This window comes from Anser cygnoides, chromosome 23 (assembly GCF_040182565.1).
Source record: "Anser cygnoides isolate HZ-2024a breed goose chromosome 23, Taihu_goose_T2T_genome, whole genome shotgun sequence".
NCBI classification, from domain to species: Eukaryota; Metazoa; Chordata; class Aves; order Anseriformes; family Anatidae; genus Anser; species Anser cygnoides.
Window position 1 is genome coordinate 3,152,733 of NC_089895.1, and position 19,412 is coordinate 3,172,144.

The following is a 19,412-nucleotide window of genomic DNA, read 5'->3' on the forward strand; positions in this document are numbered from 1 at the left end:
CTATAGGGAAAGCCTTGGCTCTGGAGCTCCTTTGTAGGGTCTGGAGGGAGGTGGAGGCCTGGGCCCTGCCCCGCACCGCGCCCTCTGTCACATGCACGGGGATTTTGGGGGGTGCCTTTGTGGACTGGATGGCGAGAGGGGATCTCTTACCGGACGGCTGTATTCCGGGTGAGGAAATAGCCTGGGTAGTGTAGCTACCTGACGTGTATCGAACACCGAGATGGAAGGGCACCACTAGGCTAGATGTGTGAGTTCGTTGGCTCCAAACATGCAGCCAAACAGTTCTTCCTGCTGGTTACCCGAGTAAGGCAGCTGAGGGAAGGTTTGACAGTGTACTTGGATTGCACGTAGTCATAGATTCATTTAGCTTGGAAAAGGGCTCTGAGATCATCTGGTCCAACATGTAGGCAGAGTCTAAAGGCTAATAGTGGGTGTTTAGGACTTAGATGTGTTCTGGGGAAAAAGAAAGATTTTGTGAGCTTATCAGTACTGTGACAAAAAAGGAGTTAAGTGTGAGGAGTGACAAAGATGCTCTTAATAGACACCAATAAAAAAAATGCAGGATGCTAGTTGTACTCAGCTGTGTCACACAATAACCGTGTCATGTTCAGGTCAGTCTTTGTAGTTGAGGGCTGGAGTCTCTAGCCACGTGGCTAGAACAGCTGGCAGGTATTTAGCTGGTTCCTTTGGCCCTAGATTTTTCCCTAGAACAAGATGACTGATCTCTGTGCAAAAGCCTGGTGAAATCAGGAGTTCTCCATGTCTTGTTCTGAAAGAAAGCTTTTCCAATTTTGGAGCTGGTAAGTAGGTGATCAACGCAAGTCCCCATGGTACAGCTACAACTTTTTTTTTTTTCCTGCGCTGTTCATAATAGCAGTCTTCTCTCCAGGTATGGCAATGAGCTAAGAGAACCAAGAAGTAAGGGTGACCCCTCTCAAACCCCCCCTTCCTCTCCCAATCTATGCTTTACCTGTCTGCAATGTAAGACCAAGACATTTTACTTGGTCAATTGTAATTTACAGAAAAGATGGGGCCTCTCAGGAATGAGCAAGGAGTCAGAAGTTCATTGCAGAAGCTGAATGTGGAAATGTTATGAGTCACCCTTCACTACCACTTCCAGTTCAAGCAGTGCAGTGCAAGGTTATGTACAAGAGTGATGCAGTGTTGAATCTATACTCACACATTCACACAAGCCAAAAACAAGCCCTGTCCGGCCTGTCCTTCACTGCATCCTGCTATGATGCAGGATATTAGTTGACTGCTAATATGCAGCACATTTGAAGATCTCCCAAGGCAAAATATTAAACGCTAAAATCACACAATCTATAAAATGCTAAACAGAAAAAGCAGCAGAAAAAAAAGACTCACTCAGCTCAAAACATTAGTAAAAATAACCCACAGAAGTCCCCCCCCCCCAGAAATCTCTTATTGTGACACTTTATGAGATGAAAGATTGAAATATAACTCATCTATTGCCACATCAGCTGTGACTTCATTTACATGTCTATGTCCTGCAGGGAAGCCCTGCCTCTATTCACAGAAGTACTGGTATCAAATGGGATCAGTGCTAATTGTCCCAGTGATGTTGAGGACTGGATTTTACCCTAAATGGCAAAAAGAAGATTTGACATCTGGGAAAAAAAAAAGAAAAAAAAAAGGATAAAGAGAGAACTGAATGTCCATTTTTCTGACTCAGTGTTTGTGTACAAGCTGCAATAGAGATGCCCTTCTACCAGGAGGAGTATCTAGCAAGGGAATATGGTTTGTTTTAATGACAAATTCCACTGTTACGCAGCAGCCCAGTTTAAGCATAAGCACTTATACTTCAGATGCAGCACTTACACTGTTCAGATGCAGCAGTTTGTGGGTGTCTTTACTCCATTCAGCATTCTCACTTGTTCTGAGTGAGACAGGGAGTCTCATTATCATTTATGCAGTGTGAGCCATAATTTGGATTGATGTGACTGCTATTTAATGCAAAGCATTCATTTCCCCTTGTACAATAAAAGCACTTTACTTCATTTTGTTCATCAAAGTATTGTGCAATTAATTCAGCCCTGCTTATTATATCCTGGGCTTGCATGTCATGGACTCAGGGGACTTAGAAATGTCTTAATGATCTCATGGATATGAAAACAATGAGAGCTATGATAGACATTATGCATTTGCACGTCTCTCACACCTACCTGATCTGGGGGTTAGTTGTTTTTTATCTCTTCTTTGCTTTGCTTGTACCTTGTAAATTGCCTCTCTGTGTAACCTGCTGCCTCTGTTCCCTTCCCTAGGCTTGATAACTCAAAGCAACGTAAACATGGTGAGAAAGATAAGCAGCAAGTTAAAGAAGACCTGCAGGGAGAAGCAGACATCCCCAGGAGACTGGAAACAGGATACGGAGATTTTCCTAACTAGAAGACTGATTTAGGTGAGTTCAGCTCACTGCACCTAATATCCAGCAATTAGCTGCTTTACGCCAATTTTAATGGTAGTATTTCTTGTGTAGACCAAGTAAAAACCTAATACACAGCTGACTCCCTTCCTGGCAGCATAAAAGTGAGGCAAATAAGGCAGAAATGCTTTCCTTTGCATCTTCAGGACACTGTGCCTTTGGTGTGCAGGGTGACAGCAGTTCTGTGGGGAGGTATGGGCATTAACACAATTCCTCCTGCTGTACTTATCTGGCCGATGGAGATAGAGACAAGCTCACCGCTGATAGTTCTGCCTTCTTGTCACTCACTAGGGGTCTAGTCTGAAGGTGACTAATGACTGCAGCCACAGCCGCCGTGGTGTCTTTGAGTTGTGCCCTGCCCGCAGAGCCAAGAGCACTGAAAGCGTGAGCTCTGCACAGATGCATGTAGTATCAATAGAGCCTTTCTGAATAAGGAGTGAGTAAGGACGTATAGAAGTTGTCCCGGCTCTGCAAATTTAGATCCCAGCGGGAAATCAGCAAGCAGAAACATCATTTGGATCAGAGGGGACACTGAAGACATTTTGTTACGCTGGGAGGAACTTCACTGTAAAACAGTCTATGGCAACGTTTTGTAGGGGGTGGGGAGGATTACACTAATGTGGTGTCTTGAAAGATAGAATTAAAAAGTCCCTTCTAATCTTAGCAAAGAACTGCTACTCCTCTGTTTTTCTAAAAGCTAACTAGAGATCTAACTGAGGGACTACTCTTTTTAACTGGCCCTCTAAAAAATGAGTTGACATATCAGAAATGAGTTTATGGGGTACTTGTGGTACTGTTGTACTCAGAATGTTCAAAGAAAAAAAACAGCCCTCATTCTTTCTGATAAAAAATGTGCAAGCAATGTTTTCTATGGGCTTTATGTAGTAGAGTCTGACTGGCATAGCTGTGAACAATTTAGTATGGCATGGGTTTGAAATTGAAGCACTTTCACACGCTGTGGATTGACAACACGGTAATTACTGGGGGAGGGGGGAGAGAGAGGGTTTCAATAAAACACCCCCAAGCTAAAATGAATGCAGACTATTACAGACCTGAGACAGAATGATTCCCAAGTGTTTTAATTTGTGCTTCCCTTCCTCGTCTCCCTTGCAGTTATCATTTTGGCAACTGCCAGCAACATCCCTGAGATTCAACAGCATTCACAGAGCAGGCAGCTGCTGAGGTGATTATGTCAAATCAGCACGCTGTCCTCTCTTTTCCATGTCTAATGATTCTCACCCTTGGAGAAGTGGTTTAAAATGATGTATACCCCTCGGACTCATTGTGAGGCTGCTAACAGCAGTAGCTATAGAGCAGGAGTTTGGGTGTGACTGTCGCTCACCTTACTTGCATGCATGTACTGCAATTAACTTTCAAAAATATTCCACAGAGCCCTGCTATGGCTGTTTTGGGCCTGATCCAAAGTCCTTTCAAGACAATAGTAAAATCTTCTGAGAGAATTAAGCTCTCTGGGGGCAGTGGAGAAGCTGAGTTTGTGTGAAATCTTAATTTGAGTTTCTCAAATGATCTGTTGAGAAGAACGTATAAAACAAGACTTGCTTGACATTTGTCTCCCTCTGTTATTCAGAACTAATGCCCCCAAAGGCAGAATTGTCACTGACTGCATTGCAACTGGTAGATACTGGGAAGGAAGGGGAAAGTTGCTAAATGTAAGCTAGTGATAATATCACTGCAACTGCTGTCAGGCCCCTGAGACAGCACAGAGCAGCACTAAAAAGCTTTCTGGTGCTCAGAAGTGGGTTGGACTTGCTGTTTTACAAATGTTGCCCTAGGGTTTTATGTCATGAGCTTGTCTCGCATTTTACATCTTGGCATGTTATTTACTCAACAGCTTTCCTTTGCACTGCAGTTGTGAAGTCAGTAATTTATCTGGCAGATATATAAATCAGGTTGCCTGATTCTTTTCGCCCTGCTGTGGCAGTGCAGCGTGCACACACACCACCGCTGCTTACCCTTTCTGCTTCACCTCTGCAACATCACATTTTGATTCAGAAAGAATGAGTCTTGGTCATGAGCTCTCTTTCTGAAACTCCAATGTGAGCAATCAATCCAATAATCCTGTGACTCGATTCATTATAATTAACTCCATTTTCACTGTCCTTAGACATTTAACTAATCCCACCAATTAAGAATCAGCTGTCCTTTATGTTCAGTTAATAGCAGACCTGAAGCAGAAGAAGCAAGAGGTCCCCTGTTGACATCTAAAAGCTCTGGCTCAAAATTCACACTTGCTTGTATTACACATGATTTGCAACATAGTCTCATTCAAAACACTGCCCAGGATCCTACAAGGATTCTTGAAATATGTGGGACAATGAATACCTGCTTCACCAAGGATAAAGATCCCTGCAAAATTTCCAGCTTTGCTTTTATTTGCACTCGTCCGTCACAGACCTCAGCTCTTATATCGGAAAGCGCTGTGGTATTAAAACCTGGCTTTGATAAAGACTGTGCATGTGGTTCTCATTGGTGTCACACAGACCGGGGTTTGAGAGCTCTGCAATTGACTGTGATCAATTAGGGCCTTTTTCCCTTTATGCTTTCACTGACAATAGCACTGGCAGTACCACCCACTATTCTGCATCTGGGCTGAGGGAGGGGTTGCATTTCTCTCTCTGGGTTAACAAATTGCATCCTTGCTGTCATGGCACAGAGCTGGAGCCAAACTACCTTTCTTTGCTCCTAATTTTTGGGTTGAGATTGTAAGTAAAAATCTAAACAGCTATGGCCAGATGAGCGTCAGGTTTTGCCTAAACCCTCCTTTACAAATTCCTCTGTTGGTGCATCTCCTAGCAGTGCAGGTGGATGTGGGTCAGAACTACTACCGTATTCATAGCATATCTCTGTAGTCATGACTGGGCACTCATATTAGAGGCGTAAACCATTATGCTAGCAGCATCCGAGTGAATACACAATGCGGAGTGACACTACAACAGAAAGAGAGTGCAAAATGGAGGTTTGCCTCCCCTAATGGAACACAGGGGGATTTAAGGAAGCAGCATAAAGAGGATCCTGACCAAAGCACCAGGATTAATATTTCTACTCCTATACAAAGTGCTGTAAACATCCAGGTTATGGAATTTAACATTTAAAAGGCTTCACAGCTGTCTCCCACCAGAAGCCAGGGTGCTGGGGATGACAACAGTAGAAAAGAACATCTTTATCGATTAACACTATTCCCATATAACACACGCAGCCCACGTTGCCTTGATATGTCAGTGAAATCAGTAGTTACTTAGTAAATTTAGAGAAGTTTTAAATATCTGGATAGCTACCAGGCAGAAACAGTGTTAGCTGCAATTTGAGTGGGGATACTGGGCAGCCTAAATACCCAGTTTGGGTAGAGAAGTTTTTCTACCAAGTGACACAATTGCTTTGTTTGATTACCTGAAGGTATCAGTGTTACCTGCTGGCCAACTCTCCTATAGGCCCTTCCAGCTCCTGCCCCATCCTTAGGTGCAGTTAAAGAAGCAGAAGAGTTTCACAAAGAATATCTATCATAGCTTTATTTACATATCATGGAAACACACATGCAACATGTCACAGGATTTACTACAACGGAACAGCCTGTTCCTATCTCCTGTTACCAAAAACTTTATTTTTGGCTCACTAGGAAAACTATCACTTCCCCAGAAAGCTCCTAAAAATAATCATTAAAAATAACAGACTTGGCAGGATAACTAATGAGTGAGAACTGCAGGCTGGGATGTCACGTCCTTGCAGAAACCAGGTTGTTCTGCGGGAGCAGGAGAGGCAGGAAGGGATGGGAGCGGATAGTCCCAAAGAAGACAGGTAGGAAGTGGTAGTGTGTAACTGCTAAGGAATATCTGCCTGTAGCAGTGAACAAAGGAGAGAGCAAGAGCAACGTCAGAGGGTCCCCTCTCACCCAGGCAGTCAGCTTCCTGCTGATCCATCTTCATCTCCCATTTTTGTTTCCACCTGGAGGCTACAAGCTTCCAATCCTCTAAGAACCTCTGATCCTTAAGGAGCATCTACGTTTCTTCTCAAACAAGAGCTGAAAGGTAAGGCTTAAGCTTTACCTCTCCCCCTTGACCTGAAGGATCTTTCACATCTTGACTCTGTTGAGAGGAGGAGATGAAACTGCAGAGCATTTCCCTGCCAGGGCCATCAGACTGGCAGGCAGGATCATCTCCAGCCAAGTGGGAGAGGGGGACCCAGGTCAAGGGAAGGGTGGGGGGAATACAGTCCTGGTATGGAAAAGGCTGAGACCACTCTATTTATGATTAACACCAGCCTCAGTCTTGTTGGAGCCTGTCCTGCAGCTTCAGTCATTTGCTTGACTTTCTCTCTAATCCCCACTGCTAGGTATAAGCGGTTTGACCCCAGCTACTGACCGTCCAGGCAGGAGATAGCGTCCCACCCTCCTAAACATTAATGAATGATCCCTGCTCTCCGTTGGCCGACTCGGGCTCCACACAGCGCCCTTTCCTCCGGGTCACTCTTCGGTTCCGGTGGAATTTGGCGTAACAGCGTAGCCCTGTAGAAAAACCAAGCACGGTGAGCAGGAGGGACTGAGGCTCCTTACGGCAGTAACATCAGTTAGCTCCCAGCTTCAGTTCGTGACAAAACTTCCTGCAGCGGGCACAGTCCCAGGCCTGGGAAGCCTGGGTTGTGTCAAATGAGGTGGCAGAGGAATGGCTCACATGGGCAGGGCAGATTAATTCCTTGGCCCTGCTATTTATCCTGCTTGGCTCACTGCTCTGGTTTGGGATTCATTGGCTCTGGCAGAAGGTTTCACTGGCTTTTTGAAATACCAATGAATTATCCCAATTGTTTCCAGTGATTTTATGGAAGCCCTGCTTGGTTTCCCTCTATTACTTCCCATTACTGTCTAAGTGATCTCTCCATTGGGAAATTACCATAGACTTAATGTGCAGCAGCAGTGGCTGGGGAGCTCCCCTCGCTATTTATTTCTCTGAAGCTTCGGGAGAGGAGGGAAGAGACTGAAGCACTGGGAGGTCTGATCCAAAGCTCACTGCTCATCTCCTTCAATTTCTCTATTTCGGTTGCTAGAAGTGCTGGGTCTGAAGGAAGCTATGTGAGATATCTTTGATGAATACTTGGGTGGGGATTTATTTGTTAAAACCCCAAACCAAACATCAGTACATAGTTTCCCATGGCACTGGAAGGCAATGGGAGCCTCTGGTCAGGCTAACTGATTGGTTTCTGGTACTGATATATCTTGTGGTTCCTATTGTCTGTTACAACAGAATGCATACATAGGTGGGCCAGACAGGGGACAGCCTATATGCAAGTGACTTCCATGAAAGCCTTGATTTTCAGTTGTCCAGGATCTGATCATTGCAGTTCTTGCCAAGAACTGACTTACCATCCCAGAAACTGCAACTCTCTTTACTTTCAGAGCAGACAGCAACAGTGCCGGCACCTCCAGAGAGGGGAAAGCTGGTGATTTATAGCTTCTGTAATAAGCCAGCCCATAAACTGTCCTTGAGTACTTGTACACAGGAGACCCATCCGATGTCACAGGTCACTGAGCAGCCTTTTGGAGTGCGTGCCCTGGGCTATGTTGAGATCACGCTACCTTGAAGTTGGGTTTCTGCCCCTCATTACCAATCCCCCCGGGGCAGTTAGGCTTCCCAGAAAGAGAGCACACAAGATCAGAGCTCTGGCTCTTATCTAAGCATCTTGGCTGTCTTATCTGGACCTTCTGTCTCTGGGGATCTTTTTAGTGCTACAGAAGATTCACATTTGTCATCAACTAACAGCTAACTTAAAAATAAAGCAGGGCTGGAGGCAGCACTCATTAGACTTGCAGAAACACTTTCCTAGGCTAATCTATCAGAATATCCTCTCTGATGAGGACCTTCAAGTGTTGCATGACACGCCCAAGGTGAAGACTATCATTTAACATTACAACTCCAGGAAATCAGTTGGTTTAACTGGATTAAAAAGTAGGTGAATGACCTAGTCAAAGTCACTAGGTACTTAAGACAGGTCACAAAACTCGGCAGCCAGTGTTCTGGCAGACAAGACCCCGTGCCTGGAGCTGATCCTGAACATGTTCAGACTAGAAGAGTGCTTTCCAACACCTTCATAACGTAACTGTCTATTAAGGGCTTCTGTGGATTCTCCAGAAACAGTTTTAAGAAACAGAAATCCACATCCTGCCCATACCTACTAAATTACTACAGTTTCAGTTGAAATTAAGCCAGAAATGCCATAGTAAGCATAAACTCATGTGAAACAAGGATAGTAATACAGTTTCATAGTCTGAGAGACTTCAAAGCCCCATTGAGGTGTTAATATACAACGGCTTCTTGTGTTAGATAGGTTTGTAGATATCAGGATTCTTTTTTTCCAAGAGAGAAAACAAGATATTCTAGATGACTCATTGGTCATGTTGTGAGTCAGTGGCAGGGAAAGGCTAAGAACAGCAGAGCTGGCTCCTATTTTTGCCTAGAAACCGCTATTCCCAGACAACTTGGCCAACTACTAAGCCAGCTGGAAGCGGGGGAGCAAGAAGCTGAACTCACCTTCTGTGCACATGCAGTCATCATAGCATTTGTTGTTAAGGCCTCGGTTGTGTGGTTTGCAGAGGTGCTCACGCAAGTCACAGCACGAGCCTGCAAGACAGGAGCAAAGGTCAGTGTAGCTGGTTTACCCCCCTGTAGAACTATGGCATCCAAGACAGCTCCGTCTTACAGACATCCTCTGTTCCCGCAACGTGCCCAGAGAGCCTTTGTCCTCTGGGCATACCACTTTCTGACAGTATTAAAAATCAGGTTATTTGTATTAGAACCTGGGCTGGATTTCAAACAATTTCGTGTTTGGAGAAATGACTGTCATGCTGATCCTCACCTGGGAGGCAGTCAAGGTGATGGTCACACGGCTCTCCTTCTGATGACACGGTTTCATTTCCACTGTTGGGGCTCTTACTGCGGCGTTTCTCTATGGAAAAGAATCGATGCCGGTAGAAAATTTCACACCAGTGTTTTTATTTTGGAGGCTACATCATTCCAGGGTGAAAACAGTCTTAAACTTCAGCAATCTGAACCCTAAGCCTTTATAGGTTAGTCTTCTTCCTGCTTCTCAACCTTCCATCTAATCATTTATCCTTTGCCCTCAAACTGTCTATCCAAAATGATAAGCATGCTGAAACAAGACACAAAATACAATCAGCATTATGATTTTTTGCTCTTTTCCCACCACTATGATCTCATATCCTTCAGCAATTCACCTTCTGTGAACACTAACCATAGGAAAAGACATACAGAATGACTTCTGGGAAAGAGGATGGGGAGCTCAGCAATGTAAGTTTAGCACCTTTCTTTTTAGCTGATGGCCACATTTCTGGTTTGAGGTCCTCATAGTCTGTCCAGTCAAAGAGTGCCATATCTAAGGTGGGCATCACATCCCCATCTTGCCTGAGCCGGGCCTGCAAACCACAAGAAACCAAGGAGACAATGGATTACACTTCTGTAGTGACACGGAAGCATTTGCAAATTTTCCTTGTGCTTTCAGACCTTAATGAGGTTTCATAATTCCCCAGCCCTCACCCCCATCTCGTCCACTGGGCATTCTTAGCATCTCATTTTCAGAAGAAAGGAGCTTTCTCTTGTTCCAGCTGAAACCAAGAGGGAAGCTTCCACTGCTTATATGTGAGGAAGAAAGGCCAGCAAGGAGCATTAAAACATGCTGCCTCTCCTGCCAAGTGCTACTACTGCCTTTCCACTCCTTGAACCTGAATGAAAATGGCTAGCTAAGGGAGAGATAGGGCCTGGAAGAGAAGTGACTAAAGGAACCGTTTATGGAGTGCTTAGATGTCTCCAAGACAGAGAGCTGCCTCTGAGGGATGGCTTTGGTGTTAGGCAAGCACTTACCTCTAACTAAAAATGAAGAAACTGGCCCTTAGCTGCAGGAGATTTCTGTCTGCATCAGAGGTACAGTGCAGTTACCCGTTGTCTCTTTACCTGTGACCGCGGTGACGTGGCTGGAAGAACAGGAGGCTCTTCTGTGGAAACAACTAGCTCCAGTGCAGTGAAGAGAAGTGTGGTGGGAGTCAGACTTGTAGCTTCCTCTGCCTGGAGGTTTTGAAACTGTTCTTCAAAGCTTTCAGGCTTCTTGTACAAGGAGCTTGGCCCAGCATCAGGAGTCTTCCCTGCAGAGGACAACAGGTACAGTAGCATTAGTGTGCTCCCCTCTCTCCTCTCTGCGTGCCATGGAAAAATTTGAGTCAAAGGAATCCAGACTTCATCCAGCCACTGCCTAGTTTTCTACCAACCTGAGCTGCTGTTGAGACCAGTGTAAAGCAGAGTCATGTGCTATTAAAGTGAAAGATCAGGCCTAGAGTAGATGCACCTTGATTCTTACACACTGAAATCAGACATATCTTCAAGAAAGTGCAGTTATGTATATTTCTTACTTAAGAATCAATGGATTTCTTCCTAAGAAAAATGAGAATCTTCAAGATTTCTTGAAGCTATAAGCATAGCAAGCTAATTAGTTTAAGAACAATCCCTGTTGTCTGGTCCTGGGAATACAAAATGCACCTGTTTAACCATTTTTAATGGTTTAAGCTTCTGCAAATTCCTGTAAACACATTCTTACTTCATTTTAAGAGCGGGTTATTTCTATCTAGCTCAAGTCGGAACCTACCTAACTTGAAATAAGAATAACTTTACAGCTTGATCCATGCTTTTGCAAAGTATTAATTTTAATATAGACCTTAAGTTATACCTAAATATGCAGCTTAAGATATGAGGCCTATTTTGTAGCTTGCAAATACTGCTTCAAACCAGCTTTGTTGCATGCTCTTATATATTGCTTAATGTGAGTTGTTTAGTCAGTCCCCTGAGAAAACAATAGAGCTCTTCTTACTGATGCAGGGAGGGGTGATAGCTGGAAGGCAGGGACACTGACACCCAACTTGTCAAATGGTGTGGACTGACACAGATTGCCTGGCTTTAATAGAACTAAAGATTTACCACACTGAGCACACCACACCGCAGAGACACACACCCACAACTTGACCTGTGAAGGAAAGCAGTCCGGGTCAAAAACTTATAGCAACATTTTCAGCCATATTTTAACATAATTACTGCAATTTCACATGTGTGAAAGCTATATTTTTCATAGCTCAGCATAAGCACAGAAGAATACAAGCTGTGATGAAAAGAAATTGATCTTCAAGCTAAGCGGTTTTTTGTTGTTCTAATTATTTCTAGTTCTGGTCATGTTTCGAAGTCAGTGGAGAGACTGAGCATGGCTTGGAGATGTTTCTTCATAAATTGAACCACTTGCTTAAAAGCCAACAAAACAAAGCAGGCCACCCCAAACCGACCCCCCAGTCCTAGGAGCTTTCAGAGCTCTCCCCTGTAAGGCAAACCAGGTCATTTTCAGAAAATTGCAGCCAGCAGTAAAAACCTCCAGTTCTGGACTTCCCTCTTTTCTTGTGCCTCTTTTGTTTGGCCGATTTCTCCCCCAAGCAGGCACACACCCCACACCCTCTGCACACCCATGTGGCTCTACCACAGCTGCAGCTTCTTGCCCTCACACAACTGAGGCTCATTTCAAGCGACCCAACAACCTCAGCTTCCCTGGGAGCTCAAATACCTCTGTGGTGTTTCAGCCTGTCCCTCCGGCTGTGTCGCCGGTGTTCTCTGTTCTGCTTCTTCCCTCTCTCGGACCCAGGGGACTGGTTCTCCCTCTCGGGATGTGGGAACTCAAAACCCAGGAACACGTCCTTGTCCTGTTTCAGGGCTGCTGGCTGTCCTGCTGCCGGTTCTTCCATGGCTGAAGCTCCGCTACCCGTCCTGAGGGCCTCCTCCCCCGCCGGCTGCCCTCTAGGAGGCATGGCGTGGGCCCTCTCTTTCTTGGCCAAGCCGTGTTTGTGGTGGTGCCCGCTTCTGGGCTGCTGCAGCCACATCTCCTGGTTTTGAAGATGGTTGTTGTTCTCTGGAACATTTTTGATCTTCGTGCCAGGGTCCAGGGAGACTGCAACACTGATGTCAGAAAGAACCAGCACACACAGGAGAAGAAAAGCGGACAAGAAGGTGGAAGAAGTTGCCATAATCCTGGGTGCTCTGCCTCACCTGTAATTAAAACAAACAACAACAAGACGCATTAAGCAACCAGCTTCAAGGAACTGTGAAGGCAACCAAGAATCAAACCTAGGACAACTTAGATGACAACACTTGAGGTGTCCAGAGCTGGCAGAGAGCTTTTCCCTCCTCCATATCTCCTCTCCCAGCCCTGTTTACAGCAGCTGAGACACACGTGCAAGGCCTGCAGGGCTGAGAGGTCCCAGTTTCATGTGCAAATGAGGGCCATCAATCAGCAGGACATTTCCCTTTGATTGCTGACTAGCTCCCCTACCCTCCCATTCACAGCCTGCCATCTGAGGGGCTGGCTCCTGCAGGCCTCAGCCCCCGAGCTGCCTGCACAGCACCAGCTGTCGGGCTGGGCCAGTTCGGTGCCAGGTTGGCATCCTGGGGCTGGCTGGCACCAGGTCTCCCCCCTCGGCCCCCCCCACAGCTGGTTTCCTTGCAATGAAGATGTCAAGATGAACAGAACCGGAGACAGATGGTGGCCTCGCAGGACCAGCAACAGCCCTGAGCAGCCTGAGACGGAGAGGCGTGATGCACACACATACTGCTGCAGGCTGCCTGAAAACGGTCAAGGGAAGAAAAGAAACGGCAAATTTTGTGCTGATATCTCAGTGGAGCAGAAAACCAAATCTGCTGTCAGCAGAGCAGGGGATGCTGGTCAAGGGGAAGGAAGGCAGGCTGAATTTTCTCTAGCTTGTCCTGCTTCCCTCCCTGACCCTGCACAAGTCTCTTCACCTCAGCCCACCAGGTGAGGCTCTCACTGGGAGGGTAACTCAAGTCCAAAGAGCACTGAGACCAAGTCCCTCAGCACAGTGGCTACGGAGTATTCTCATTCATTCTGCTTCAGTGGAATATCTTCAAGGGTCTTTCTTCATCCCTGTGTTTGTGTTATGAGACATGGCTTTGGGATATTGCACAAGTTAGAAACTTCTCTAATTAGGTCATTCTTCCCTGCGCTTTCCCGCAAATAACTCAGCATTTTTAGTGAGCCTTTCACTTTCAGGTAGCTTTCTTGGACTGTCCCGCCCAACCCGGGCAGCACAAAGGCATGCTTAGAGCCAGAGCTCCCCGTGACACTCAGAAAAGCAGTCCTGCGCTTACTCTGAGAAATAATGTCACAAAGCTCTTCACAGCCCCAGCTCCTCACTCAATCCCCTCCTCTGACCTTTCCTTTTCTTTGACCAGCCGTTGTCACTTGTGTCACCTGTGAAGGGGAATATCCTTCGAAGCCCATCTCAGTGCCTTTTGGTAGAGCTGACAGGAATCACCCTAAGAACGACCTCAGTCCTTCCTTTCTTCTTTTCTTTCAACTCATGAGGTGCATGTGAAGTGTTTTCAGTCAGTGGAACCTCTGCCATCATTGCAACTCCAGCTTCATGGAGCATCTGGAGGGTTTAGAGATGTTTCCATCCTCTTAACCAAAAAGCCTGCTCACTCATTCACCAGCAGATTCTGCCTTTACAAGACGCATCTCTGCTACTGCTTAGAGACTGGGAGCAAAATTTCAGTCCAGACCTTCCTGGAAAGAGAGAGGCAGCACGGGCATTTTCTTTAATGCAGAGCCTGAAAAGCAGATCTGTCCACTGGCCACAAAAGACAACAAACTGCTAGTTGAGGGCTGATTTGGGAGGTACTGAGTAGCTCATTTCCTGAAGGCATAACACTAAATAATGGCATTTTATTGGCAGCTACCTGAGACAAAGGAAAACCAGACTGACAGCTAAATCTATTACCAGAGCACTTGAAGTTCCTGCTTCAAAACCAGTGTAACAAATAGCAGCCAAGCAAAACCCAAGCTCTGAGTCCACAGTCTTTTTTTTTTTTCCTCCTAGGATTTTCTCTTTAAGAACCAGAGCAAACCAGCTGGATCGAGGCATCACACAGAACAACTCAAAGAGCTGGAAACAGCATCTTACCTTTCCATCTACAGGCAAAATGCCAACAAGAGAGAACAAGCGCGAAGGAAATGTGAGGCAGGTGCCTCCAATCTCAGGCACACAGACACGGGCCCTTTGATGAGGAACCTGACAGACACATTAGCAACAGATCCTAGTTTCCGGCAGGAGCCAGAGAACAGCTAGATGCTGCAGGGCAGTTAAACAGAAGGTCTGCTTCAAAGTGCAGGGGGCATTCGTTTAAGCTGCTCAGCTGGCTTGGTGGCATGACACAGCAGGAGAGTGCAGCTAGAGCACACGGGCTGCTGGCTCAGAGGGCAGGCTAACATGATGCATGACTGTCGCTGGGAATCTTGCATTAATAATGCACATCAATGACTAATAATGCATTAATAATGCACCTGGACTGCACTTTTGTCAGAGGAGCTCTGAGCTGTTTGCCCAAACAAAATGGACCAGTTTTGGTACCTTGTATTAATGCAGCTAGAGGTACAAAGTCCCAGCCTTCTCTTAAACAGGTGTTTCTACGCTGTGATCCATCTGTAACTGCAGAAACCTCTTCCTACCTCCTCAGGTTTTCTTGCCCTAAAAAGGCTGTAAAATTCACACTTCCACAAGACAGCTAGATGGCAAAACAACATCCCTGGTTCCTCTCCTCAGTGCTCAGGTTCCCCAGTGTCTAAGTACGAAAGCAAACTCCACCGTCCTCTCTCAGGAGTGCAGTCCACAAAGGAAGTCAGTGCTAGCCCAGGACTTGCAGAGAAGACAGCAACGTTCTCACTGTGCTGATGCACCTTTTCTGTAAAAGGTGAAGTTCTGCCCTGAGCGAGGCATATGTCAGGAGGAAAGATGTCTGGCCTTGTAAGGAGATGCCTTTCCGAAATTGCTCTAAACCAAACACACACGTTATATCAAATCCAAAAATCATCCTTTTCTTAGGGATAGGGTATTAATAAAGGAAATAGCCAACGTACTAACCTGCTCCTGCAGCTCTCCACAACACCAGACCTGCACCCTCTTTACTTAACCCAGCACTCTGCACTTCCTTTATATGCCCTCAGGATTACAAACCACCTGCTTCTTGAGGTAGCAAATCTGCCTACTAGCAAGAAAATGTGTAAAGCAAAGATAAGGGCTTACAGCTACCTGGGGTGCAGGCTCAGGGCTGATGAATGAGTTGCAGTGCTGTCTCTCAGCCAATACTTCTGATCTATTTTGGGTTAGTAGTGGATAGTCACAACCCTGTAAGGGAAATTAAGTTTTTTTTTGCATCTTGGGTAATTTTCCCCGTGGGCAGTTTCCTTCTGTGGACTCGCTGATATAATTACTATTAACTCTGCTCTCTGCTTGTAATCCTGCAAGGCAGCCAGGGACTGAATAGGTACCCAGTAACTTGGCCATGTTTTCTCCCTGTAAATACAGCTTTGTCACCTTGGTGTGGAAGCAGGCTCTGCTGCTGTATTTGCTTTTTATTTGACAAAGTGCTAACATCAGATCATCGTTTATAAATCTGACTTAAAACATGGTACCTGACAGTCCTGACATTAACTTTTCACGTACGTCCTTCATGTCACATTGAAGATGAACAAAACATTTGCACAGAGAAATAGAGAATATGGAGATCCTTTATCAGCACAGATGATGCAGTTTCTACATTCAATAGCTGAACCCAAGCACGTACTCTGGGCCAGATTTCTCTTTGGCTCTGATAAACTCAGACTTTGGCAGGAGTGCCTAAAGATTTCCTGGACTGCAGATAACCCCAAGCTGCAGCAATAGACAAAGTGTATGTGCATCTACATGGGTGTTGTGTGCATGTGTGGCACAGATGACAGACAATAAACCCAGCTTCGTGTGCCAGGCTCTCTGTAAATAAGAAGCCATAGGGTGATGGATGGGCTTGGGAAGGCCTGGAGCAGAATGGAAGGGGTAGGCTCTATGGTAGCTGACATGCAGAGAGCTGGCTGGAGCCAGGAGGATGGCATTATGCAGATAAATGAGATTTCACTTCCCTGCTGGGTCTCTTTCCATCTGTTTTTCTGTTTCTGGAGGCAAGTGCTGAGAAGCTTCATACATAATCTGCCAAAAGACCCTCCCATTTCCAAGGGACCCCCCCCCACCACCACTTTTCTAGGGTCTCCAAAAGCGGACAGGAAATTTTATATGCACCCTTCTCTTTTCTTCCGCCAGGTAAAGATATCACTTTCTTTATCTCCAGCATTTCTTGCACACTCACTTTGTAAAGGATATTTTTTTCCTGCTGGCTCAGACATATTTGGGATGATGGAGTGGCAAAGTCCCCAGATCACAGATTGCCAGTCCTTTTGGGTCCCTCTTCAGAGCTGTCCTCCTCCTTTCTTAGGTTGCTTGTATCCATTGTCACCTTTCCTCCCCACCCTGCTTTTCATACGTATCTGATTCCAGTTTCCTTGTCCCTCATGACTGCATTTGGTGTGAGAGACTTTCTTTCTGCAGGTATTTAGGCTCGGCTACTTGAATCCCACCATCACCCTTTGAAACGTTTTCCTTTTGCTTGGTTTCTCTCACTTTCTGCCATCACTGAACAGCGCCCTGCTGTAGAAAGGGCTAAATTCAGGTTTATTCCATGCACTAACGGCACAGGAGACAGGACACAGATTCGAGCTTTCAGGGGGTTAAGCAGTAGCTGTAGTTACCCCTGTGCCTCCACAAATCATCTCCCCAAGGCAGCCGGCATCCAGTGCCCACTTGAAACGTGGCTCATTCCCCGTTAGTTGAAGGGCTGGAACTGGGACTCTCTTTTTGCTGCCATGTTGGCCCAGGTGATCCTGTCCTCTCACCGCTCAGCTCTGGCTGACAGACCGTGCTCTGCCCTCCTGACCCCCGAGGACCGAAGTGGCTCGCTCACCCGGCACAGCCCAGGAAACGCCCTCTCCTGCAGCCCAGACCTGTGAGGAAGCTGGCAGCTTTACACCAGCCAGTAAGGCACCCTAAGCTCTAGCACCCTAGCTCTGATGATCGCTGGACACCTTGCAAATCCAACTCACCGCATGCCTCGCACCTTGAGCCGCAGCTGTGCCACCCTTTCTGCTGTGCCTGCCCTGGCCCGCACGGAGCGCTTCCCCGCTCGCAGCTCAGTGCTCAAAAAGGGAGGGCGCAGCCTCCAGGGACAGAGCAGCCCAGCAAGCCACTGTTTTGAAGTGGAAGAGAGGCACACGAATGAATATGCAGTACCCTCTGCTCTGCTTCCCTCTGGGACTTCACAGAGTGGCTGACACAGCCATCACAGGCAACCTGCTATCAACCAGAGGCTCCTCTACCCAATAATGAGATTAAAATAGCAATGAGTCTGAGATTAGCATCCAAGATATAGTCGCTTGCTGTCAGCACGGCAGAGAAGACTCTCCAGTTTAATGCACAATGCCTGGTGACAAATGAGACACAGTCAATAGCAAAGGTCACTGCTCACCCGGCTGGAAAGCACCCGCCGGTGTGACGGGGAGGAGAGGGGCAGGTTTGGCCCAGTCCTCACCGTGGGGAGCAGGGGACGTGTCCCCAAGTGGCAGAGCAGTTAGGCTGCGCTTTCAACATCGTTCCTTGTGTGTCATTCTCACTTTGAACCAAAACGTGCAGGATTAATGCCTCCTTCTGCAAGGGAGAGGAGATGGAAATACAAAGCCATTTCCATTAAATCCTCCGGTTGACGGAAGACTTCAGGTGTGAATTGGATAAATGTCACTTAAATCCTGCATGATGAATTACCGGCTGTAATAAGCCATTAACTGACGCCAAACTGATTTAATTCAGAAGCGAGGTCTCACTTTTATCAACAGAGGAAGAGCGGAGAATAAACCCGTGGGTACTCGGGGGGCTCCGCACGCGGCTCTGCAGACACAATGACAGAGGGAAAAGCTTCCCTCGCCCCTCGGCCACTTTCCTCAGCTCCGAGCCGGGACGTACCCCCGGGGTGCGCGGGGGGCTCAGCACCCACCTGGGCGAACAGCGGTGCCTCTGGTGCCAGGGAAGAGGCCGGCCGTGTCCCAGCCGTGTCCCGGCCGTGTCCCGGCCGTGTCGGGAGGGAGGCGCACGGCGCTGCGCACCCTGCGCCCCGAGGGCGAGCGGGGCGGCGGGACCGGGAGCACCGGGAGGCTGCTGCCCGGCACGGCGACAACAGGCACGGCCGAAGGGACCGAAGGCACCTCGCACCTCGGGAGGGTGCCCGGCTCTCCCCCTGCCCCCCGGCTCCCAGCTCCGCGCGATGCCGCCGCCACCCGAGGCACCGCGGGCATCCCGGCGGCGGGGATGGGGGTCCCCGGCCCCCCGGCCTTTGTCTCCTCCGGGGTGCACGGAAAGTGGGGAAGTGCCGCCCTCCCCTCGCCCCCCATCCCCGCGAAAGCAACGGGGAAAAAAAGCTCGGGGGAGCATGCAGCCCGCTGCCTACCTGTCCGCAGCTCCTGGCGTGCGCCGAGCCCGGCAGGCAGGGCAGGGCCGGCAGGGGCTGTGCGTGCAGCGGGAGGGGAGGGGAGCGGGTCTGCGGGGGGGCAGGGGGTGTGCAAACCGGCAGGAGGAGGAGGAGGAGGAGGAGGAGGAGACGACGGAGATGGGGGGGGGGAGGCAGTGGGGGAATGCGCGGAGGAAGCGGGGACGCCGGGAATCCCGGGGGAGCGGGGTGCAGGGGAGGGGTGCGCGGTGCGGGGGCCATGGTGCGAGGCAGGCGGAGGGGCGCGGGGGCTGCCGGCGGCAGCGGGGCACACAAAGGACGGAGACAAAGGCGGGGAAGCCCCGGCCGGGCCCCGCTCACCTGCCCGCCGCCGGGAGGGGGGGGGGGGGTCCCGGCCCGGCTGCCCCGCTCCCCGCAGGGGGATCCCGGCGTTAGGGCAGCGGGGGGCGGGCAGCAGGCGGGCCCCGCTCCCTGCAGCCCCGCGGCAGCGGCGGAGGCAGCTGCGGGACGCGGGGACCCCCCGGGAGCCCTCCCCCCGGGGC

The 19,412-nt window shown here is 48.1% G+C and overlaps 1 protein-coding gene and 1 long non-coding RNA gene across 7 annotated transcripts; one reads left to right on the plus strand and one right to left on the minus strand.

Moving 5' to 3' along the window:
• The first annotated feature begins 34 nt into the window (after nucleotides 1–34).
• Nucleotides 35–2,866, plus strand: LOC136786880 (uncharacterized). Its single transcript, XR_010826418.1, has 3 exons — nucleotides 35–168; nucleotides 2,286–2,422; nucleotides 2,738–2,866. It is a non-coding gene; the product is annotated as an uncharacterized lncRNA (long non-coding RNA).
• Nucleotides 2,867–5,958: 3,092 nt separating this feature from the next.
• On the minus strand, nucleotides 5,959–19,369 carry DRAXIN (dorsal inhibitory axon guidance protein). 6 transcript variants are annotated; one of them, XM_048067755.2, is made up of 8 exons: nucleotides 18,871–19,012; nucleotides 12,062–12,540; nucleotides 10,420–10,607; nucleotides 9,773–9,884; nucleotides 9,308–9,397; nucleotides 8,983–9,072; nucleotides 6,823–6,965; nucleotides 5,959–6,298 (listed from the first exon to the last, which is right to left on the minus strand). In XM_048067755.2, exons 2-7 carry the CDS (start codon nucleotides 12,516–12,518, stop codon nucleotides 6,853–6,855), a joined length of 1,050 nt encoding a protein of 349 aa, XP_047923712.1. In that variant the 5' UTR covers nucleotides 12,519–12,540; nucleotides 18,871–19,012; the 3' UTR covers nucleotides 5,959–6,298; nucleotides 6,823–6,852. The 6 variants fall into 6 exon arrangements, with proteins under 6 accessions (XP_047923712.1, XP_066838390.1, XP_047923711.1 ...); XM_066982289.1 differs by having other exon boundaries at nucleotides 5,959–6,482; XM_048067754.2 differs by lacking the exon at nucleotides 18,871–19,012 and adding an exon at nucleotides 19,231–19,369 and having other exon boundaries at nucleotides 5,959–6,965.
• Between the last annotated feature and the right edge of the window lie 43 nt (nucleotides 19,370–19,412).